At 43.6% G+C, this 22,758-nt stretch overlaps 1 protein-coding gene across 1 annotated transcript in view; it reads right to left on the bottom strand.

Moving 5' to 3' along the window:
* THOC1 (THO complex 1) overlaps nt 1-22,758 on the bottom strand; it is a 1,639,837-nt gene that overhangs the window by 1,156,451 nt on the left and 460,628 nt on the right. The window contains exon 6 of the mRNA XM_044065238.1: nt 4,894-4,942. Within this exon, the coding sequence (XP_043921173.1) occupies nt 4,894-4,942 (49 nt within the window). The remainder of the gene's footprint in view (nt 1-4,893; nt 4,943-22,758) is intronic.

Below are 22,758 nucleotides of genomic sequence, written 5' to 3'. Positions count from 1 at the left end.
ATATACGCAGTAGCTGCTGGTTCAAATGGAGGCAGGGTGAGCTTTTCCAACACAAAATTGAGGTCCCATGCAGGAGTTGGTGATCTTCTGGGAGGCCTTAGACTTTTTGGCCCCCTCTAAGATACTGTTTTAGCAGAGGGTGAGAAAAGAGGGGAGGCTCTGTGCTGTAATGAGCCGAGATGGCACAGGCATGGATTTTTATTGATGAAAAAGATAGGACCTTGTCAAGCATCTCAGTCAAGTATTGTAAAATCTGAGGAATATTTGGCTTTGCTGTGACTGTTCCTTGTGCTTGGTTCCAAGCACAGAATCTCTTCCATTTGTCAGCATAAGATTTTCTAGTACTAGGCCTTCTGGCTTCCAAAATGACATCCATCACAGATTTACTGAGAGGTGTTGTTTGAATAATTACATGATCAGCCATGCTGCCAGGTTCAGAGTTTAGAGCTGATTGTGCAGAATTTGATTGCTCTGCTGAGACAGTAGATGAGGTATTTGAGGCAAGTACCAAGGAGGGAGTTGAGACATATTCCTTAGAACTGGGTACCAGTGCTGGTGAGGCCAGTCCGGGGCAATTAGGATCATTTTTGGTTTTTCCTGTCTGATCTTTAGTAAGACCTTGGGAAGAAGAGGCAGAGGAGGAAAGGCATAGACTGATAGGTTTTTCCAACTGAAGGATAGGGCATCCACTTTCCATGCTTGTCTGTGATATGTCCTTGTGCAGAATTTGTCCAGTTGATCATTTTGGGGAGAGGCAAATAGATCTATGTCTGGATGCCCCCATTTCGCCGTTATCATGCTGAAGACTTGTGGATCCAGTTTCCACTTGTGAGGGTCCATAAGATTTCTGCTTAGGTCGTCTGCCAGAATATATTGTTTTCCTGGCAGGAACTGAGCTTGAAGATGTACTTGGTAAGTCAAGGCTGTGTCCCACAATGCCATGGCTAGTCTGCATAGGGGGTAGGAATGTGTACCCCCCTGCTTGTTTATGTACCACATAACCGTGGTGTTATCCATCTTTATCAGTAGTTGTCCTGGATGAACTAAGTCCTTGAAGGCTGTCAGGGCGTTCTGAACAGCTAACATCTCTTTCTGGTTGATATGCAGATGCATTTGTTTTGGGTTCCATATGCCCTGAATGCATCTCCCCGCCAGGTGGGCCCCCCAAGCATAGATTGATGCATCTGTAGTCAGGGTTTGGGTAGCAGGGGGTAGAGTGAAAGACCGTCCCATGTTTTGGTGACGTCTCTGCCCACCAAAGAAACTCCTGTTGTAGGCAGGGAATGAGAGGAATCATTGTTTCCAGACTGTGATAATGTTGACTCCATAAACTTTTTAGATACCAGTGTAGTTTCCTCATATGCAGTCTTACATATGGAATTAGTAGAATGCAGGATGCCATGAACCCCAAAGCCTGCAGAATTTGTCTTGCAGATAACTGTTTTTTTGTTGTCATCTGTTTGAAGTAGTCAGTTGCCTTTGCTTGTCTGGCATAAGGTAAGCCGTCTGGGCAGTTGTATTCAAGCTTGCACCCTGGAATGTAATCTTTTGACAGGGTACCAGTTGTGATTTCTTTTCGTTTATTGTGTACCCTAGGCATGTTAGAAGCCTTTTTACAAACGCCAGATGTTGAAGAATGTCCTTGTTTTCTGCTTGAATGAGACAATCGTCCAAGTAAGGATAGATTTGTATGCTTCTTTGTCTGCAAAATGCAATTACTGGTGCCAGACATTTTGTAAAGACCCTGGGCGCAGTAGATAAGCCAAAGGGCAGTGCAGAGAATTGGTAATGCATAAAACCAGCCTTGAAGCAGAGGTATCTTCTGCAGGATTCCCTTATTGGGATATGCAGGTATGCCTCTTTTAAATCTAGAGTCACTAAGTGTTCTTGCCCAGCATGGGCAGAAGCTGTTGCAAAGTCAGCATTTTGAATTCTGGGATGTCCAAGAACGTGTTCAAAATCGATAAATCCAGTATTGGGCGCCAGGCATTGTCCTTTCTGGGTACCAGGAACAGTCTTGAATAAAACCCTTGCCCTTTTTCCTGTTCTGGTACTGTTTTAATAGTCCCCATATCCATGAGGGACGCAACATGTTTCTGTGCCTCTGCCCATTGATTTTGTGGCAGATCCGGCCAACCGTTTGGAACTGGCAAGGTATGGAAATGAAATCTGTATCCCTGGGATACTATGTTTAGTACCCACTTGTCCTGGGTTATTAACTGCCAATTCTGAGCTTGAAGTGCTAATTTTCCCCCTAAGGGGGCTGCCAAAAGATAAGTGCTTGGTGATAGAGGGAAGTCATTGAGACTGCTTACTGTAGGGTCGTGCTTTGTTTCCTCCAGATTTGGAGGTAGAGGCATCCCATTGCTTTAACCTGTAAGAACCCTGCGACTGGTATCTAGAGCCTTTTCAGCACCTGGATTTGCCCCGTGAGGCTCTGTTGGACACAGGAAAGGACCAATTTTTTGTAGGCCAGTGTCGACTGAATCTGGGTGGCTGCACTTGTAAGAAATCTTTTACAGTTTGCATAGATTTAGCTTTGTCTTCCATTTTCTTTAAAACCTCTTCTGCCTTATTACCAAACAGAGTAGCATGCTGTAAAGGTGCATCCAACAATTTAGCTTTAACATGATCAGGCAGGTTTTGCTCCTTGAGCCACGCATGCCTTCTAATCACAGATCCAGTAACTGCGGCCCTGCAAGAGGCCTCCAGGGAATCAAAACCACATTGCAAAGTATGGTTTCCAACCTGTTCTGCTGCATGCAATAATTCCTGTAATTCTTTATTTTACACACATTAGAAATCAACATAATCTTCTGTTCAATAATCCCATAACATGCTGTTGATATTTAAGCATATGAAACTGGCAGTTTAAGGCCCTAATTGCCAAGGTTGCAGACGTATAAATCTTATTTCCCCATCTATCCAGCGCCCTGGAATCTCTATCAAGAGGGGGTAGGATTCTTAGCAGTAGAGGCCTTTACACCTTTGGGACCCTGTGAGACAGTTTCAGGGTCAGCAGCAGGATTTTTGAATAAAAATTTGTGGGAGTCAGGAACCCTGTAATATCTATCTGGCTTGCTAGGAGCCTGAGGTAGGGAATCAGGAGCCATGCTTGAGTCCAAAAACACATCATCAACAATATCTAATACAGAAGGTATAGCTAAAGGCCTATGCTGAGGAAGAAGGAACTCCCTAAGCCTCTTTTTTGATTCTGAGAAATCAAACCCAATGAAAATGTTCCCTTAAAGTATGCAAGGTTTCTCCAACAGAATAATCTTCAGGAGGAGATGCAGATGGGATGGATTCCTCTGCATCTGAATCCTCATAGGGAGGTATAGAAAATTCCTGATCAGAAGAGGAATCAGAAGAAATAGAAACCTGATCTGAAGATTCATAATCAGTGCCTTGCCTAGGCCTCTTATCTGGGGGGGGGGGGTTGTGAACCCCTGATCAAGGTAATTAAGTCTTCAGCCATTTTGATCATCTGTTTTTTAGGCATAGGTGGCCTGAGCACGTGGCTCATACGCCGTTTTTTTAGCCTTAGAAGATGCTTTTGTCTGTTTTAGAAGCTGGCGTCCGTTTTATATAGAAATGTTGAGGTATGAAAACACCCTCAGAAGCCGGTGCCTGCTCAGCGGCTCCAGACCCATCCGAGGGAGAGACATCCATGGGTACAATACTCTGGATTCTCGCGGCATGCCGAACTTCACATGGGTCTCGGCAGAGGCCTGCGACTCGAGTAGCGGGTATCCTGGGCTGCGAAAGCGCCTCACTGAGTACTGGCGACTAGCTTAGGAGAAGCTTCTTCGTCGGTTTTGGACCTCGACAGTGTCTCTGTCCTTTTCTTTGCGTTTTTTTGTGAACTCCGGTAGTTGGATTACTATCCAACGACATTTCCAGGTAATTAAATCTGTTTCCAAAATATTTTGAAGCAAAGATATAAAGACGCTTAATAGTGCGTTGGTTAAATCTAGCACAAAACCGACAGCAAGGCACGTTATGATCTGGGCCTAGGCAAGGAATACAGTACAAATGAAAATCTTTATAAGGTAATTGCTTCCCACAAGTAATGCAATTATTAACTTTTACTGACATTGGTAAGGAGAAAGAAAAAGTTTCCCCAACGGGGTACTTAGCTTTAATTAAAGACTTTGGTTCTGAAACTCGAATGCGAAAATTTCAGGAGTCGGCCGACCAGCACTTGCGAACTGCTTCTGCTTCGGGTACCGCACGGCAAGAAAGTCTGAAGAAAATGGCGTAGGCTGCATGTTTTATACCCCTAACAACCTGACGTTATGGAAGAGGAGACAGCAGCCGACGCAGGACCCAAGACTTTGATATTCAGGCCGACTGGGGGCAACCTGCCAGCAGATTACCCAAATGTGATGACTGCAACAGTGAAACACAAAGAACATCTAGCTTATCTATCCGCAAGGGCCTAGGGAAGAAAGAACTTGCAGATACAAGCCACCTGAAGGTGGGCAGGACCCAAACAATAAACGTACTCCTTGTGGGCATCAGATACAGGGATCTTTTGCCCACAGGAAGTGCATTTTTTAAACCCAACAGGTTTAGATGAAGACTGAACAGACATCAGATCATTATTTTAGTGATGGATTACAGAATGACATAATTTACAAATACATTGTCAACACAAGTATCTGTACAAATCAGTTTGATATTAAAACAACATATAATTATTTACTAAATTTCAGCTAGCTGTGCTGGCATTTGTTACACATTCACTGCCCTACTTCTCCTGGCATAGCTGGCAATACCTCATATTGTCACAACCAGATATATGAGCAAAAACTGCAAATATAATGTATGTCACAAAAAGCATGATTAACCTAAAGTTTCAACTCTGTGGGCTGAAAAAAGTGTACTTACCATTGCACATTCGCAGCAAATAGTTCTTACCAGCAACATAAAATGTATTCTGCAAACAGAAACACAAGTGTGTGTTATTGCTTCTTAATCACATTACTTCGGAAAAAAAATGCAAGCTACTGTACCTTTTACAGAATGTCTTGGTTTCTAATACATTTCTCTGAAACAACTTTTTGTGTGTGTGTGTGTGTGTGTGTGTGTGTGTGTGTGTGTGTGTGTGTGTGTGTGTGTAGTCTAGACTGCAGAAAAGCAAAACTGTGCAGTTTACTTCCTGTTATGAGCAACAAAAAAAAAAGAGACTCAAACTGGATTCAGTTTTTACATGCTGGTACTAGAAAGTACAGTTGTGTACCTACCATAAATGTAGATGCTCGAGTGTATTCACTGTTGCAGTCATTACACTTGGGTTATACTGCTGGCAGGCTACCCGCAGTGGGCCTGAATTCCAAAGTCCTGGTCCGGCATCGGTTGCTGTCGCCTCTTCCCTGACGTCAGTGCGCCAGGGGGTATAAAGGATGCAGCCGACGCCATTTTCTTCAGTTTTTCTTGCCCTAGATGTCAGGTGCCCCCAAAAGGGTAGGCTAAAAATTCTGCTCATAAAAAAGCATGCACTAACATAAACATTACCTTCATCTACAAGCAAATACACCACATAGGTTGTATAGAATAGAGAAGTACAGATAAGTCCCAGCAATGAAAGGGGGATGGTGGGAGGGTAACCTGGACTGCAACAGTGAATACACTCGAACATCTACATTTATGGTAGATATGTAGGTACACAACTGTACTATGTTCATCGTGTTTCACTGTTGCAGTCATTACACTTGGGCTGAATCCCAAAGCTAAGGTTGGGTGGCTGGGCCTAAACAGAATTAGGAGTGGCTATGAGGCCCTGCAGAACTGCAGTGCCAAAGCCTGCTCTGGATTTAGAGTAAAGAGGTAAGTGGTAGTGGTTTGTAAAAGTGTGCACTGAAGTCCACGTTGCAGCCTCCAAAATGTCCATGGTTGGTGCTACTCTGAGGAAGGCTGCTGAAGTGGCTGCTGCTCTGGTTGAATGTGGCCTAATGCCCTTAGGCACTGATTTGCTATGTTGTGAATAGCAGAAACGAATGCAGTGGCCTATCCATTTTGAAATAGTCTGCTTTGAAACAGCTTTTCCTTCCGATCCTGCAGCATATGCCACTAAGAGTTGCTCAGTCTTTCTGAAAGCTTTAGTTTTGTCCAAGTAGAAGCATAGCTGTCTGTGTATGTCCAAAGAATGCAGAAGTCTCTACCCCTTATTCTGTGGGTTTGGATAAAAGGTAGGCAAATGAATGGTTTGGTCAAGAGCCACACTGGACACTACCTTAGGTATAAATGTTGGGTTTGTCATTAGAGAAACCCTGTCCGGATAGAAAATAATAAAAGGTTCCACAGCCATTAGTGCCTGTTAACTCTGAGACTCTTCTTGCTGAGGTTATTGCTAGGAGCAGAGCTGTTTTCCATGATAAGTATTTTATCTCAGCTGTATTGGCTGGCTCAAAAGGAGGCAGTGTGAACTTTTCCAAGACAAAATTGAGGTCCCATGCAGGTGTTGGAGCTCTCCTTGGAGGTCTTATGTTTTTTGGCCCCTCTGAGGTACTGCCTTAACAGTGGATGTGAAAAAATAGGTGGGTCCGTATTGTAATGAGCTGAAATGGCAGAGGCATTGATCTTAATTGATGAGAAGGATAGGCCTTTGTCCAGCATCTCAGTTAGGTATTGTAAAATCTGAAGAATATTTAGTACAAGCGTGTCCATTCCTTGTGCCTGGTTCCAAGCACAGAATCTCTTCCATTTTTCTGCATAAGATTTTCTGGTGCTGGGCCTCCTGGCCTCCAAAATAACATCCATAACTGCTTTAGAGAGAGGTGTGTTCTGAATGGTTACATTATCAGCCATGCAGCCAGATTTAGGGTTCTGAGTTGGCTGTGCAGGATCTGATTGTTTTGTTGGGTCAGCAAATGAGGAATTTGAGGCAATGTCCAGGTTGGGCCTTTTGACAAGATCTTTAGGATTGGGTACCAGTGCTGGCGTGGCCAGTCTGAGGCAATCAGTATCATTTCTGGCTTCTCTTGTCTGACCTTTAGGAGTACCTTGGGGAGGAGAGGCAGTGGAGGAAAGGCAAATACTGTAAGGGTTTTCCAGCTGAATGATAGGGCGTCCACTTTCCATGCTTGTTTGTGATAAGTCCTTGTGCAGAATCTCTGTAGTTGGCAGTTGTGAGGGGAGGCAAATAGATCTATGTCTGGGCATCCCCATTTCCTTGTTATCATGCTGAAGATTTATGGATCTAGTTTCCACTCGTGAGGATCCATGAGGTTTCTGCTTAGTTCGTCTGCCAGAGTAGTTGTCTTTCCTGGCAAGAATTGTGCTTGCAGGTGTACTTGATAAGTAAATGCTGTGTTCCACAAAGTCATGGCTTGTCGGCAGAGGGGGGTAGGAATGTGTGCCTCCTTGCTTGTTTATGTACCACATGACTGTAGTATTGTCTGTCTTTATCAGCAGTTGTCCTGGATGAAGTAGATCCTTGAAGGCTGTCAGGGCATTCTGTACAGCTAGCATCTCTTTTTGATTGATATGAAGATGCATTTGGCTTGCGGGCCATGTGCCCTGAATACATTTTCCTGCCATGTGGGCTCCCCAGACATAATCTGATACATCTGTTGTTAGTGTCTGCCTGGCTGTGGGTAAAGTGAATGGCTGTCCCTTGTTGTGGTGACAGGCCTTCGCCCACCATTGAAACTCCTGTTGCAGGCAGGGAATGAAGGTAATTAATGTTTCCAGGCTGTGACAATGTTGAGTCCAAACACTTTTTAGATACCATTGCAGTTTCCTCATATGCAGTCTTGCATATGGAATTAGTAGAATGCAGGATGCCATGAAGCCCAAAGCCTGCAAAACTTTTCTTGCAGATAACTGGGTCTTTGTTGCCATCATTTCGAAGTAAGAAGTCAGTTGCCATTGTTTGTCTGGTGTGAGATAAGCCATCTGGGCAGTTGTATTTAAGCTTGCACCCAGGAATATTATCTCTTGAGAGGGTACCAGTTTTGATTTCTTTTTGTTCACTGTGTACCCTAGGCAAATTAGTAATCTTTTTACAAACACCAGATGCTTCAGTAGAATGTCCTTGTTCACTGCTTGAATAAGGCAGTCGTCCAAGTAAGGATATATTTGTATTCCTCTTTGTCTGCAAAATGCAATTACTGGTGCCAGGCATTTTGTGAAGACTCTGGGCACAGTAGATAAGCCAAAGGGCAGTGCAGAGAATTGGTAGTGCATTGAGCCAGCTAAGAATCTGAGGCATCTTCTGCAAGACTGTCTGATTGGGACATGCAGGTATGCCTCTTTGAGGTCCAAAGTTACAAGCCAAGCCTTCTTGCCCAGCATGGGCAGAAGCTGCTGCAGAGTCAACATTTTGAATTTTGGAACGTCCAGAAAAGTGTTTAGAATAGACAGGTCCAGTATTGGTCTCCAGGTTTTGTCCTTTCTGTGTACCAAGAAAAGTCGAGTACAATCCTTGTCCCTGCTCTTGCTGTGGTACTCGCTGAATAGCCCTCACGTCCATGAGGGATGAAACTTGCTTTTGTGCCTCTGCCCACTGATTGTGTGGCAGGTCTGGCATACCTTTTGTCTTTGGAAGGGTGTGAAAGTGGAACCTGTAGCCCTGAGACACTATATTCAAGACCCATTTGTCCTGGGTGATCATGTGCCAATTTTGTGAAAAAAGTGCTAGTTTTCCCCCTAAGGGAGCTGCCAAAAGATAAGTGCTTGGCCTTGGCAGAGGGAAGTCATTGGGACTGTTTCCTGTATGGCTGTGATTTGTCTTCCCCGCTTTTGGAGGTAGAAGCACCCCATTGTTTAGGCCTGTATGAGCCTTGGGGCTGGGATCTGCCTCTAGGGCTTCTGTATCTGCCTCTCTGTGGCCTGTCTGACGCTGGAAAGGACCAATTCTTAGAAGGCCAGTTCCTGCTAAATCTGGGTGGCTGTACCTGTAGGAAATCCTTAACTGTCTGCATAGATTTCGCTTTATCCTCCATTTTCTTCAACACCTCTTCTGCCTCAACACCAAACAAAGTATCATGCTGTAATGGAGCATCCAATAATTTTGCTTTAACATGATCAGGCAGATTCTGTTCCTTTAACCAAGCATGCATTCTAATGACAGAACCCGTAACAGCGGCCTTGCAAGAGGCCTCCAGTGAATCAAAACCACATTGCAAAGTAAGCTTTCCCACTTGTTCAGCTGCATGCAATAAATCCTGCATTTCCTTGTTATCAGAACCTTCAGAATTTGTCAACATTTTCTGTTTTAGCAGTGACATTAAGTATTGCTGATATTTAAGCATATAAAACTGACAATTTAAAGGCGTTACAGCCAAGGTAGCAGAAGTGTAAACTTTTTTCCTCCATCTGTCCAGTGCCCTAGAATCCCTATCAGAGGGGACAGGGTTTTTTGCAGTGGAAGCCTTGACCCCTTTGGGACCCTGAGAAATAGTTTCTGGGTCAGCAGCAGGGTTTTTATATAGAAATTTATGAGAGTCTGGAACCCTGTAGTATCTCTCTGGCTTAACAGGTGCAGGGGGTAGAAAGTCAGGAGACAGGCCGGACTCTGAAAATACATCATCTACAATGTCTAGAACAGGTGGAACAGCAAGAGGTCTGGGCTGAGGTAGTAAAAGAAAGTCTCTGAACCTTTTCTTAGATTCTGAGTAATCTTGGCTCTCCCAGTGAAAATGCTCCCTCATGGTATGCAGGGTTTCCCCAAAAGAATAATCCTCAGGAGGAGAGGCTGAAGGAATAGATTCTTCAGCATCAGAATCCTCATAGGGAGGAAGGGAGTACCCCTGTTCAGAAGAGGAGTCAGAGGAAATGGAAACCTGATCAGAAGAGTCATATTCTGTGTCTTGCCTAGGCCTCTTATCAGGAGGGGGATGGGAACCCCTGATCAAAGTAATTAGGTCTTCGGCCATTTTAAGCATCTGTTTCTTAGGCATGGAAGTCTATCCAGGAGAATGCTGTACTTGTTTCTTTGTCTTTAGAGCGGTTTTAGTTTTTGCCTTTGAAGCTGAGGCTGGCTTGACATATAACTGTGTAGGTCTGAGACACCCTCAGAAGCAGATACCTGCTCAGCGGCTCCGGACCCATCTGAGGGAATAGTTTCCGAGTGTCCAATACCTTGAGTATCCAGAGGCCTAGTCGGCTCCACGTGGGAGTCGGAAGCAGCCTGTGGCTCTAAGGTAGCGGGCGTCAGGGGCTGCGAAAGCGCCTCACTGAGAACCGCCGACTGGCCTAGCGTAGGCCTAGTCGGTTTTGGACCTTGGATGCCTGTCCTTTTCCTTGCGCTTTTTATAAACTCCGGATGTCGGCTGTTCTGACAGCATTATACAATTAAATCTTCGGCCAAAGTAATGAAAGGCAAAATCGTACCGACGCTTAATAGTGCGTTGGTTAAATCTAGCACAAAACCAACAGCTAGCAATGTCGTGGTCAGGGCCTAGGCAAGGAATACAGTAAGAATGAAAATCCTTATGAGGTATTTGCTTCCCACAAGAAATACAATTGTTAACTTTTTCTGACATCGGTCTGCAGCAAGAAAAAAGTTTCCCCAACGGGGTACTTAGCTTTAATGAAGACTTCAGATCTGAAATTTGATTTTGAAAATCTCAGGAGTTGGCCGACCGGCACTTGCGAACTGCTTTTGCTTCGGGCACCACATGGCAAGACTGAAGAAAATGGCGTCGGCTGCATCTTTTATACCCCTGGCGCACTGACGTCAGGGAAGAGGCGACAGCAACAGATGCCGGACCAGGACTTTGGAATTCAGGCCGACTGCGGGTAGCCTGCCAACAGGAATAACCCAAGTGTAATGACTGCAACAGTGAAACACGAACATCTTAAAACAACCTCCAATTTTAGGAGACGTGGAGTAAAGGTGTTACAACAAATTAAGGGCAGCCCTCCAAAATCCGGACAGTAAATAAGCGTTAACAGTAAACATGCAGTGTGATTAGGAATTTATAATACAACTAAATGCTAGCCAGAATGACAATATCCCAATCTTTTTTTGAACAAAAAACATCTTTATCAAATTATCATGTATAACATAGGCAATCTTACATTTATATAAATGAAAATAAACCATATCGACACAATTTCAGTTGCAAACATTATACATTACAAACATTCCTGACACAACCGTAGCAGCAAGCATTACACATCACTTACAATATATGCAGTCACTGTCAGACATTTCAAAGCTCATTCAAATCCTGTCTTCTTTTAAACCTTGTTCATCATCTGTATGTACTGATCCCACAATTCCCATTTTTTCCTATGTAAAAAAATTTCTCCTACCCTTTTCTAAAGATTCCAATTCCAGTTATTTTACCTCTTACTATCTTTGCTACTTGTAGTAAAGTAAAGTTGGTTTAGACTTTGATTTCCATTTTCTAGGAACTGCTTTTTTGGCAAACACCATAATTAGACTCAGCAAGGCCTTACTATGTCTTGCCAATTCCGATTCTGTATCATAGTGCAAAAAAATTATTTCCTTAGTTACATCAATTTACTCACCCAGTATCTCTGACTTAGCAGTCTGCAGGGAATCTTCAAAGTCTGCCAACTCATTACACTCCCAAGAAATATGCTCCCAGTTTCCGCTTTCCACCCAATCACACCTCCAACATTTACGGTTTACCAGAGGAAAAATTCTTTGGAGTCTACTTGGGGGTATAAAACTATATATGTAAGCACTTCCAAGCAAAGATCTTAAATCATCTGGACCTTGTTGCACATTTGGGAGACGTACATATATCCCCCTATTGTTTCTTTGTGAACTCCTTATCCAAGTCTCTCTTCCGAAAACTTTCTAACCTCCTCGCAATGATGTTTCTAGTTATCATGCAACATTTTATATGGCCTATTAATTATTACTTTCTTATCGTCAAATTATGTTCTAGATTCTACTAAAAACTCCACCAGTGCTGGTCTTTAGTTTAGGACCCCCTATTTCTTTCTCTTTGCCTGTACTTGGATATCAATCCTTGATAAGGAATGCAATCTCTAACCTGCACTCCAAATAATTTCTTGGCATCTTCCCATTCTACTGCCTTTCCTTCTCTATTTGCTCTCAATACCTTGGTTCCTTTGCCAGTTTTCTCCAATAAATTCAAACTCCCTCTTGCTTATTTTCTGTATTCCTAATTGCAGTCATCCCTATTGGCAGAATCTTCTTTCTCTATTCCCGTGCTGGCTTAGTTCTTAGAATATCCCCTGCTACTTTATGACTATAATATTCTGTATGATTAATGTTGTTCTTAAAGGTCTGCATCCAAAATCCCAGTCTTTCCTTGTTTCTTGAGCTTCCCCCTTCTTTCATCATCTTTTTCCACTTTGAATTATAATTTTCTGCTATGTATAGCAGCCTTAACTGTGTTGCTCGGAAATCCCCCTTCAAACTGGGTAATCCCACTCCGCCTTGTTCTGTTGACTCTTGCAGTCTTCCCCTTCCAGATAAAACCCTTCAGCTCTTTATTAATTGCTATCCACAACTTCTCCGGTTGATAAAAAATATGCCTGACCTGCATGTAAGACTAAAGGGACTACAAATATCGATAATGAGATATAAGCAGTTAAAATATCTGTGTAACAGATTTTCCATTTTCTCAGTTTTTGTATTATCTTTTATTTAGTCTCTTCCCACACATCCTTAGCTGCCACACTAGAATAATTTTTAATCCATACTCCTAAATACTTCATCATATATCCCCATAAATATGGATATTGATGAACCAGTTCATGTGTGGGTATACAACTTACCACTATTGCTTCTTAGTTTCATTATGTTTGCATCCCAAAAAGATTTGAAACTGTCTCAAAAATGTTCCACAGCACTCTGATGCCCCTTTCTACCTTTGTCAGATATAAAATAATATAATCTGCAAATATAGTCATATAATTATATCCTTAAATTTCTGAGTCCCTTATTTTCTTTGCCAGTGGTTCTAAATATAATGCAAATACCAAAGGGGAGAAAGGACACCCCTGCCTGGTTCCTCTGCTCAAGCAGAAATTATCAGAGAGGATCCCATCTGCTTTAATTTTCACCTCCAATCCTTCATATATCCCCCAAATCAACCTTATAATTTTATCAAGGAACGGAAATGCTTCCATTGCTCTGCTCATAAAAGTCCCAGTTTACTCTGTCAAATGCTTTCTCTGCATCAAGACCCACCAGCAATAGTGGTACTTTCCTACATTCTGCTTCCCTTTGTATCATCAGTGTTCTGTTAATGTTGTCAAATGCTTGCCTCCCCTCCACAAAACCATAATGATCCATAACTATCAAGGTTGGCATCACTTTTGCCATTCTTTAACCATTATAGACACAAATACTTTATAATCATGGTTTAGTATTAAAATTGGCATGTATGAAGCTGCATCTGATGGATCTTTACCCTCTTTAGGTATTTACAGTTATCACAGCTTTCTTCCAGGATGTTGGTACTTCTAAAACATTGCTAAACAAAACCTTCCAGATCTTTATCAGTTTTTTCCCTACCTTCCACACTTCCATAAGAATACCATCTATTCCTGGGGACTTTCCTGTATATTGGTTATAAATCACCATTTTATCTCATCTCCTTCGATCCTATTAGTTAATTCAGCCTACTCTACCTCTAACCTTGGCATATTTAATTCATCCATCAGCATTTCCATTTGTACCTTTTCTTGATTTCCATATTTCTCTGCTTTATACAGTCTTTCACAGACTTTCCAAAATATTTCTACAGGATCCATTGTTATTGTCTCCCTAAGCTTGGCAACAGTCCTTTCTACTTTCTGTTGCCTGAGCTGTTGTGCTAAAAGTTTTTGTGCTCTACAGTTATTATCAAAAAAACATAAATAAAGCCAGGATAAACTGTAGAATAATTCCGCTTTAATCACCAAAGTCCACAGAACTTAGCGCTTTCACCATAATACATATGGCTTCATCAGAGTCCGTGGAAATTTTTGAAACACTCATATAAGTAGTTACATCATTTAGCAACAACCAATCAAATTCATCAATACATTAATACATTAGTAAATAAATAGTCTAAAGTAATTGACTTTGGTGATTAAAGTGGAATTATTCTACAGTTTATCCTGGCTTTAGTTATTTTACAAGTTTGGCTCTTATTGGGCTTCTTTTTGTCAATTATCAAAAAACAGTTGCTTAACAGTAGTCTTTCTAAACTCACGCATATTATTGAGGTAATCCTTATTTTTGGTTTAGAATTCTGCAGTTGCTCCTCTTGTTCTATGAGATTCCCCGTATTTTGCGATACTTTAACATGTGATAGTCCACAATGCTTGTTCCTTCTTAACCATATCGCTCTTTCTTTTATTTCCACCCTATTTTTAAACTCCACTTTAATTTGACCCCACCTCCTAGCTATATTTTCAGAAAAAAAATTCTATCTTCTCTAATAGCTCTTGAATAATTTCTACCAGGTCCTTAAATTCCTCTCTTTTCAACAGGTAGGTGGGAGAGAGCCAGTGACCCATTTTTATTTCATCACCCTATGTTTTTATTTTAGCACATCATCTGAAACAGTTATTAGGTGCACATCAAGACATTCAGTTAAATGCACATGTTCCTGTGAAATGTAAATTCTGTCTAGCCTAGTCCAGTTTTTGTATCTTGGGGAATATGTAAATTCACTCCGAACTCAGCGTACTGAATTCACATCTCCAATGACAAATATTTTCATAAATTTGTATAAAAATCTACCCTCCTTTGTTATATTTTCCCTTCTGCAACCCCCAGACACATCTTCACTGCTGCAATTCCAGTCGCAATTTGTAAGTAATATTGTTTACTGAAAGATGATTTCTCACAGAATTTTCTTAAGCTTCATTATAGCAGTTTTCGGTGGAATATATCTATATCTAGTTTTTTATACATATATATATATATATATATATATATATATATATATATATACACACACACACACACATACACAGTGGATATAAAAAGTTTACACGCCCCTGTTAAAATGCCAGGTTTTTGTGATATAAAAAAATGAGACCACAATAAATCATGTGACAACAATCTCCCATAGTCTTCATACGTCTGGGCTATAGGGTAGGGTTGCAAGATGGAAGCCTTTTCCTAAACAAAAAAAATATCCAGGCCAGGCTAAAATTTGCAAAACAATACATCAAGTCTCCCAAAAACGTGGGAAAAAGTGTTATGGTCTGATGAGACCAAGGTTGAACTTTTTGCCCACAATTCCAAAAGGTACATTTGGCACAAAAACTACACTTCATCACCAAAGAACACCACCCCCACAGGGAAGCATGGTGGTGGCAAGTATGCTTTGGGGTTGCTTTTCTTCAGCTGGAACTGGAGCTTTATTGAAGCTAGAGGGAATTATGAACAGTTCCAAATATCAGTCACTTTTAACCCAAAACCTTCAAGCATCTGCTAGAAAGATGAAGAGGAATTTCACCTTTCAACATGACAATGACCCCAAGCATACGTCCAAATCAACAAAATAAAGGCTTCACCACAGGAAAATTAAAGTTTTGGAATGGCCCAGCCAGATCCCAGACCTAAATCTAATAGAAAATCTGTGGGGTGACCTGAAGAGGGCTGTGCACAAGAGATGCCCTCGCAAGCTGACAGATTTGGACCGCTTTTGCAAGGAAGAGTGGGCAAATATTGCAAAGTCAAGATGTGCCATGCTGATAGACTCCTAACCAAAGTGCTTCAACAAAGTATTAGTTTAAGGGTGTGCATACTTATGTAACTAGCTTATGGTATTTTTTTTTTTTTTTATATTTTTTCCCCTAACAGATGTTTTTCAACTGAATTTTACAGGTTATACGTCACATTAAAGGTGGGAAAAGTTTTTAAATGATTTATTGTGGTCTCATTTTTTATATTAAAAACTGGCATTTTTAACAGGGGTGTGTAAACTTTTTATATTCACTATACATGCCATTGCAATCCTCCTCCCTTGCCAGTAGCCCCTCGGTACTACAAATCTATCATTACTGTCTTTTTTATCCTCTTCTATCTCTATTGGAGCTTCTCTTGCAATTAATACAAGTACTCCTCTCTTCCTTTGCCCCAGATATTCTAATGAATAACCATCTTGAATACCTTTCTTTATAGAAAGCATTGTATCCTTGAAAAAAATATTCCCACCTTTTATGAAGAACGGCTTTTTTGTTAAATGCCTAGTTTCAGCTTTTGTGTTAAATGCATGTACTGTTTGGCAGGTTAAACTTTTATACAGTTGTTTCTCGTCATTGCCATTTGAGCCCATATCACATCTAACAGAATTTTTTGTTTCATTGAAAACCCTCAAACAAAATACAAACATCCCCCTAAAACCTATTAACTTAACACACAAAACTATGTACATCTTCAAAAACTGAAGTTTCACCCTCCTAACAGGAACAAGTGTTCCAAACTGACAGCTGCACATACAGATTTAAGATAGCATGGATAACCTTTCTATTAGGTTAGGACACATGGTACAGCCTGTAATTCTATTAAGTGCTGTCTGGATCGGTCTTATCTTTATAGCTGCCTCAGCTAAGAAAACACGTGAATGCTTTCAGGAAACATTCTCCAAGCCATTTCTCTTTATCAGGTTGTCTGGCTGAGACATGAAAACCAGGCATAACTGTCAAGCATACATTTGCTTACTAGGAAAAAGCCTTATAATATTCAAAATTATTTTTCATTTACTTGCTTTCTCTTAAAACTTGTTACTAGATTATGTTAATGACTAACCCAGTCATTCTCCTATGCAAGAGTGAGAAAAAGGACACTAATTTGTCTTTTTGTCATGCACTTTTAAACAGTTTTTTTTACATTGCAGTGCCTACATTTCTTAAAACTGAACAAGGAGAAAGAGAGAAGGGAGAAAGAAAAAAAAGAATAATAGGAACACCTATTTATATTAGTAACCCAAAATCATGCCCTATCAAATTAGTACTATTAAGAAAATATTTTTGCTTACAGTTAAGTTTTCTTTCTCTTCTACCTATCGCTTAAGTAGTTTCCTAACATTAATGACATTAAGTAGGACATATGCTTTAGAGTCCTCTACAAGTTTAACAAAGTTCAAAAAAGTCCAATATTTCCAGATTTGTTTTGTTCTGTCATGTTTGACAAATATAATTATTGCTTTGTATTCCCACATTTGTCCATTTCCACGTTACTGATTTTATTCTCCAAACATTCATGACATGAAGTAGAGCATATGCTTTAGATTCCTTCACAAGTTTAACAAAGTCCAAGAAAGTCCAATATTTCCAGATTCTCTTGTTCTATTTATTACAAGGAGGACAAGAAGCAGAAACTTTTAGTTATGTACTCACCATAACTTCAGATGTTTGGGATCCATCTCGCCTACATTCTGAATGATGGGTTCGGAGCCGATCCCTCGGCTCCGACTCGGCACGCTTATGCCAAAGAGCGAAGTCTCTTATTGGCTGAGCTTACTATATCCCAGGATGCACCACCATCAGTCCCCCAGATCTAGTTTGTCCGCATACATGCACACATGCATACCCTGCTTATATAACATCGTCAGATGAAACAAGATAAAAACAGTGGAGCTCAAAACCGTTCTATCTCTTCTGATCTGCAAGGCAGGGGGAAGGAGGGTGGGTATCAGGAATGTGGAGATGGATCCCAAACATCTGAAGTTATGGTGAGTACATAACTAAAAGATGTTATGTGATCCTATCTCGCCTACATTCTGAATGATGGGACAGCGTCCCTAGCACCTGAATCCTGGGTGGCTCACTGGAAAACACTCCTGAGTACCGTGGAACCAAATGAAGCTCGTCCTTTAGATGCCACATCCAATTTGTAGTGGGAAATGAAAGTGTGCGGGTTGGACCAAGTAGCCGCAGCACAAATTTCCGAAATAGCGAGCTTGGAATGAAAAGCTATAGAAGTAGCCATAGCTCTGGTAGAATGAGCTTTGATAGATGATGCAAGTTGCTTATTTGAAGAAGAATAGGCCTGAGTTATGCAATCTCTGATCCATTTTGAGATTGTAGCTTTTGTGATGGTTTGGCCCAATTTATTATCTGAGAAGGACACAAACAACTGGTCTGACTTACGAAGTTGCTGAGTCCTGTCTAAATAGAAGCGTAATTGCCTGTGAACATCCAATTTATGGAAAGTATATTCTGCTTCGTTAGAGAATTTTGGAAAGAAAACTGGTAGTTCTAGAGATTGTTGAAGACAGAAACTAGAGCAGACCTTTGGGACAAAGGATGGATTAGGCCTAAGAGATACTCTATCTTTGTGGAAAATCAGATATGGTGGTTTAATAGACAGGGCTTGAAGCTCTGAGACTCTTCTTGCCGAAGTAATAGCCACTAAGAATGCCGTTTTCCATGACAGATATTTTAATTCGCATGTAGCAGCCGGTTCAAAAGGGGGGGATGTTAATGCGCGAAGCACTAAATCAAGATCCCACGGAGGTGCCGGATGAAAAACTGGTGGTCTTAACAGACTCGCACCTTTAATGAATGTTTTGCATAGCCTGCTGCTCATCAAAGGAGGATCCGTGGATTCATGGAATTTAGAGATAGCAGCTAGTTGAACTTTAATAGTTGAGACAGAAGATCCCTGATTAAATAGGGATGTTAAGAATTTCAAAACCTCTGGGACAGGAGCAGTGATAGGGTCTAAGCCCTTGAGTTGAGCCCAGATAGCAAACCTCTTCCACTTACTGAGGTACAATTTGTTAGTGGTGGGTTTGTGGGCGAAGACAAAATGTGAACAACTTCCGGGTCTAGTGTGTGACTTCTAACTAAGGTCGGAAGTGGAGGAGCCAAGCTGTCAATTTCAGAGATTGAAGGGACTGATGCCAATGTCCCGACTGATGGATTAGCAAATCCGGGATCAGGTCTAAGGTCCACGGATCGTCCACTGCATGCTTTTTCAGGTAAGGAAACCATATCTGACGAGGCCAGTATGGGGCAATCAGAATCATTGAAGACCTTAGCTGAGAAGCTTTTGAATGACTTTGGGAAGGAGTGGAATTGGAGGAAAAGCATAAAGCAACCCTGTTGGCCAGGGTTGTGCTAGAGCATCCATGGCGGTACTTCCTGATGTGGAATCAAGGAGAAGAACCTTTGCACTTGGTGTTTTGTGGAGTCGCAAATAGGTCGCAGCACGGCGTCCCCCATCTCTTGAAAACCTGGGCTGCTACTGTGCGGTTTAGAGACCATTCGTGAGGAGAGAGAATTGTCCTGCTCAATTTGTCCGCCAATACATTTGACTTTCCCGGGATGTGGGTCGCTACCAAGAAGCGGTTGGTAGCTACAGCCCATTCCCACACTCTCATGGCCTCTCTGCAAAGGGGATACGATCTGGTCCCTCCTTGTTTGTTCAGATACCAAACCACCGACATGTTGTCTGTGTGGATGGCGATGATGCCCTGAGGAAGGAACTTGTGTAAGGCCTGTAGGGATAGAAGTACAGCCCTCATCTCCAACACGTTGATGTGGAGAAGAGCTTCGTCCGGACGCCAGGAGCCCTGAACTAGCCTGCCCAGACAATGCCCCCCCCACCCTATCTGGGAGGCATCTGTCGTCAGGGTAACCACTGGAGGGAGAACAAAGGGTTTTCCCTGATCCAAGTTGGATGTCTGAAGCCACCAGCGCAGGTCCCTTTGCATGTTTCCGTAATCATGATGTGATGATTGAGGGAAGATCTTGAAAGGACCATTGAGTTGATAAGAGCCACTGAAGAATCCTCATGTGTAACCTTGCTAGAGGAACTAAAAGTACCGTGGCAGACATTGAGCCTAGAACCTGTAGGACCATCCTGGCTGGGGCTTTGGATCTCGAGATCAGAGCTTGAACTTGGCCCTGTAAGGTTGGATCCTTTCGGCAGGAAGAAAGACACGATCAATCTTGAGTCTATCTCTGCTCCTATAAACTTTATGCGCTGAGAGGGCAGCAAGACAGACTTTGACCAATTGAATGTAATCCCCAGGGAAACACCCAGGAGATGGTGGCTTTGAGGTTGTCCATAAGTAGATGCCTGGTGGTCGCAGTGAGGCGCCTCTCGTCGAGATAGAGAAACACTTGGAATCCAAGGCTCCTCAGGTGAGCCGTCACTCCTGGCAAACACTTGGTGAACACCCTGGGGCTGTGGTGAGACCAAAGGGCAGAGCACAAAATTGGTAATGACTGGCTCCCAGGCTGAAGGGCAGATACCATCTGGACGCGTGATGTAGCGGTATGTGATAATAGGCGCCCTTGAGGTCTATGGAGGACATCCAAACATGCTTCTCCAACGGGAGAATGGATTGCAACGTGACCATTCGAATTTGGATTTCGTACGGATAGGTTCAGTCTGCTGAGATCCAATATTGGTCTCAGGTCCCCTGTCTTTTGGCACTAAAAGAACCTGGAGTAATTTCCTGATCCGATTTGGTCTGTGGGGACCGGTTGGATGACTCCTTTTTGTAGCAGCTTTGAAGCTTCTGCGGCTGCTATTTCCCTTTGACTGGGTGGTGGGTCCGGGATTCTCTTGGACGGAGGGGTGAGTATTTGAATGGGATGGTGTAACCTCCGGCAATTATCCGAAGCACCCATCTGTCCTGAGTGATTGTCTCCCAGGCTTTTAGGTGCTTGCCATAACGACACCCGACTGGCTCCGGAGCAGCACAGCCGGGCAATCCCTCATGTCGTGTGGGAGGCTGAAGAGCCACGAAAGGACTCGCGGTCTCCAGAATTGCGGTGCCCTCTGCCGCCTCTGGGACGGCGTCTCCCTGAAAAATTTCCCCGCCCTCTGCCTCTGGACGGGGAATCTTCCTGCTGTTGGGAGAAAAACTTGCGAGATTTTCGGAACCACATTTTCCCCCCTCCTTTGGCCTTGGGGTAAGGCTGAAAGGGAGTGGAATAACGGGCCCCTACGGCAGATAACGTTTTTCCCTCTTGCTCACAGCGGGTAAGGGTGTCTTTCACCTTGGGTCCAAACAATGAGGACCCATCAAAGGGAGCGTCGGCGAAGGAAGACTTGAAGGCCTCCGCAAACTGACACAAGCGGAGCCAGGCCTGTCTCCGTAGAGCCACGCCTGTGCCTGCCGCTCTACCCACCCCTTCGGCCGCATAGGATATGAGCCTCATGGACGAGTTAGCAATTGGCGAAGGATAGCCAACTGAGAGCTAACGGACTGGGCTAGCTGCTCAGGTAGGTTACCCGAGAGGGAGTCTGACAACTCCTTGACCAGATCCCTCTGAAGCCTGGTAAAATGTGCCAAATAATTCAGAGACCTTAAGGTAAAGGCCGCTGAAGTCAGGGTGTGCTTCCGCACCTATCCATACTCCTAGACTCCTTATTAGGAGGATGGATGGACGTTGAAGCCTCTGCCACGTCCTGCTGTGTAGCAGATGCCACCACCATGGCATCTACAGCCACGCCTTTAGTAAGGAACTCCTTCTCGGGCGGAGCAGATAAGAATTTGTTTGGACGAGAAGGGACTGGTTCCACAGTATCCGGGTGTTCCCGCCCGACAAACTAAATCCAGAAGCTCGTCGAGGCGGAGATACCCAGGAGGCGGAGGGCTGAGCCCCAAAGGCCTTGAGGAGCACTGATTCGTCCGCAGAGGGGGGTTTGGACATCCAGCCGCCTCGCTGTTTGAGTATCTCTAAGATGTCCGCAAAGGAGACATCATCCGAGGCGACTTAGGGACCCCTCTGCATCATCCATATCCGTGTCCGATGTGATAGACTCGGGAGTCCACGTGCTTCCTCTTGCACGATCTCTTCCTTGGGGGTTCCTCTGGAGATGACTCTGAAGAACCCTCAGGAAGAGGGAACCCCACTGGGGTAACCTCAGGCCTCGGGGCTCCGCTGGCTACGGACAGGGGAACTGCCAAAGACCCAGTCTCCACGCCCAGGGAAGGTGCTGGTAAAACGGAGAGATGGCCGAAGAGGATTTGGCCAAGGCACTCCTCATGGCTCTGAAAGCCGGACCTCCAGAATCCTGGGAGCGTCCAGTCTCCGGGGCCATGATAGTAGGCGGAAGTCCCGCAGCACCGAGAGGGAGGCTCGGAACCGAAAGCATCGGTCCCGAAACATCACCCTCGGGTCCAGCCGAAGAAGTCCGCGTACCAAACTCGGACCCGAGGGCCCGGGTTGGAGTAAGGGTCGGAGCCGACCCTGAGATCTCCACCGGCTCCAAGAGCACCTGCTCCGACGGAGCCGAAGCAGTCGGAGGAGGAATAGCAATGGGGTGGGTCATGGCCATCGGCTCCGAAGCCAACTGGGTCGGAGCCGAAACAAATTTTGGAAGACTGGGGACTGGAAAAGTCTTTGGAGCACCCTGTCTATATCAGAATCCGACATTCTCGAAGACCGAGAGGAAACAGAACGGGTTCGAAGACCTCCCTCGGCCCCAAGGGACTAGGGGACCGGCTCGAGGCGACTCGATGAGAATCGGCCGAGGAAACACACACCAGATTCCATCGGTGCGAGGTAGACTTCGCCGAGGAGGAAGTGTCTGAGCGGACGACCCTTGTCGGCTCCGAGAGCAGTGGAGCCGGCGAAGGTGACCCGCCTCGATGCCCCAGCCATCGGCTCCGAAGCCCGAGGAGTCGATACTGGAGGCATCGAGGCAGACGTTCGACCTCGGCTCCGAAGTCTTTGGAGCCGAAGGAGAGGCCTGCCTAGGTCTCTTGGCAGTCGGATCCGACGGACTGGTCGGAGCCAAGCCCTTTCTTTTGGCAGGAGTCGGAGCGAAGACAAGGCTTCTTCAAAGGAGGGTTTAATCAACCCTTTAAGAATTAATTTATTTTTCCTCTCCTG

The sequence above is a fragment of the Protopterus annectens genome, chromosome 3.part0, assembly GCF_019279795.1.
Source record: "Protopterus annectens isolate FY-2018-M chromosome 3.part0, PAN1.0, whole genome shotgun sequence".
Taxonomy (NCBI): Eukaryota; Metazoa; Chordata; order Ceratodontiformes; family Protopteridae; genus Protopterus; species Protopterus annectens.
Note: the sequence above shows the minus strand (reverse complement) of the source record. Positions and strands in the feature narration are given on the sequence as shown.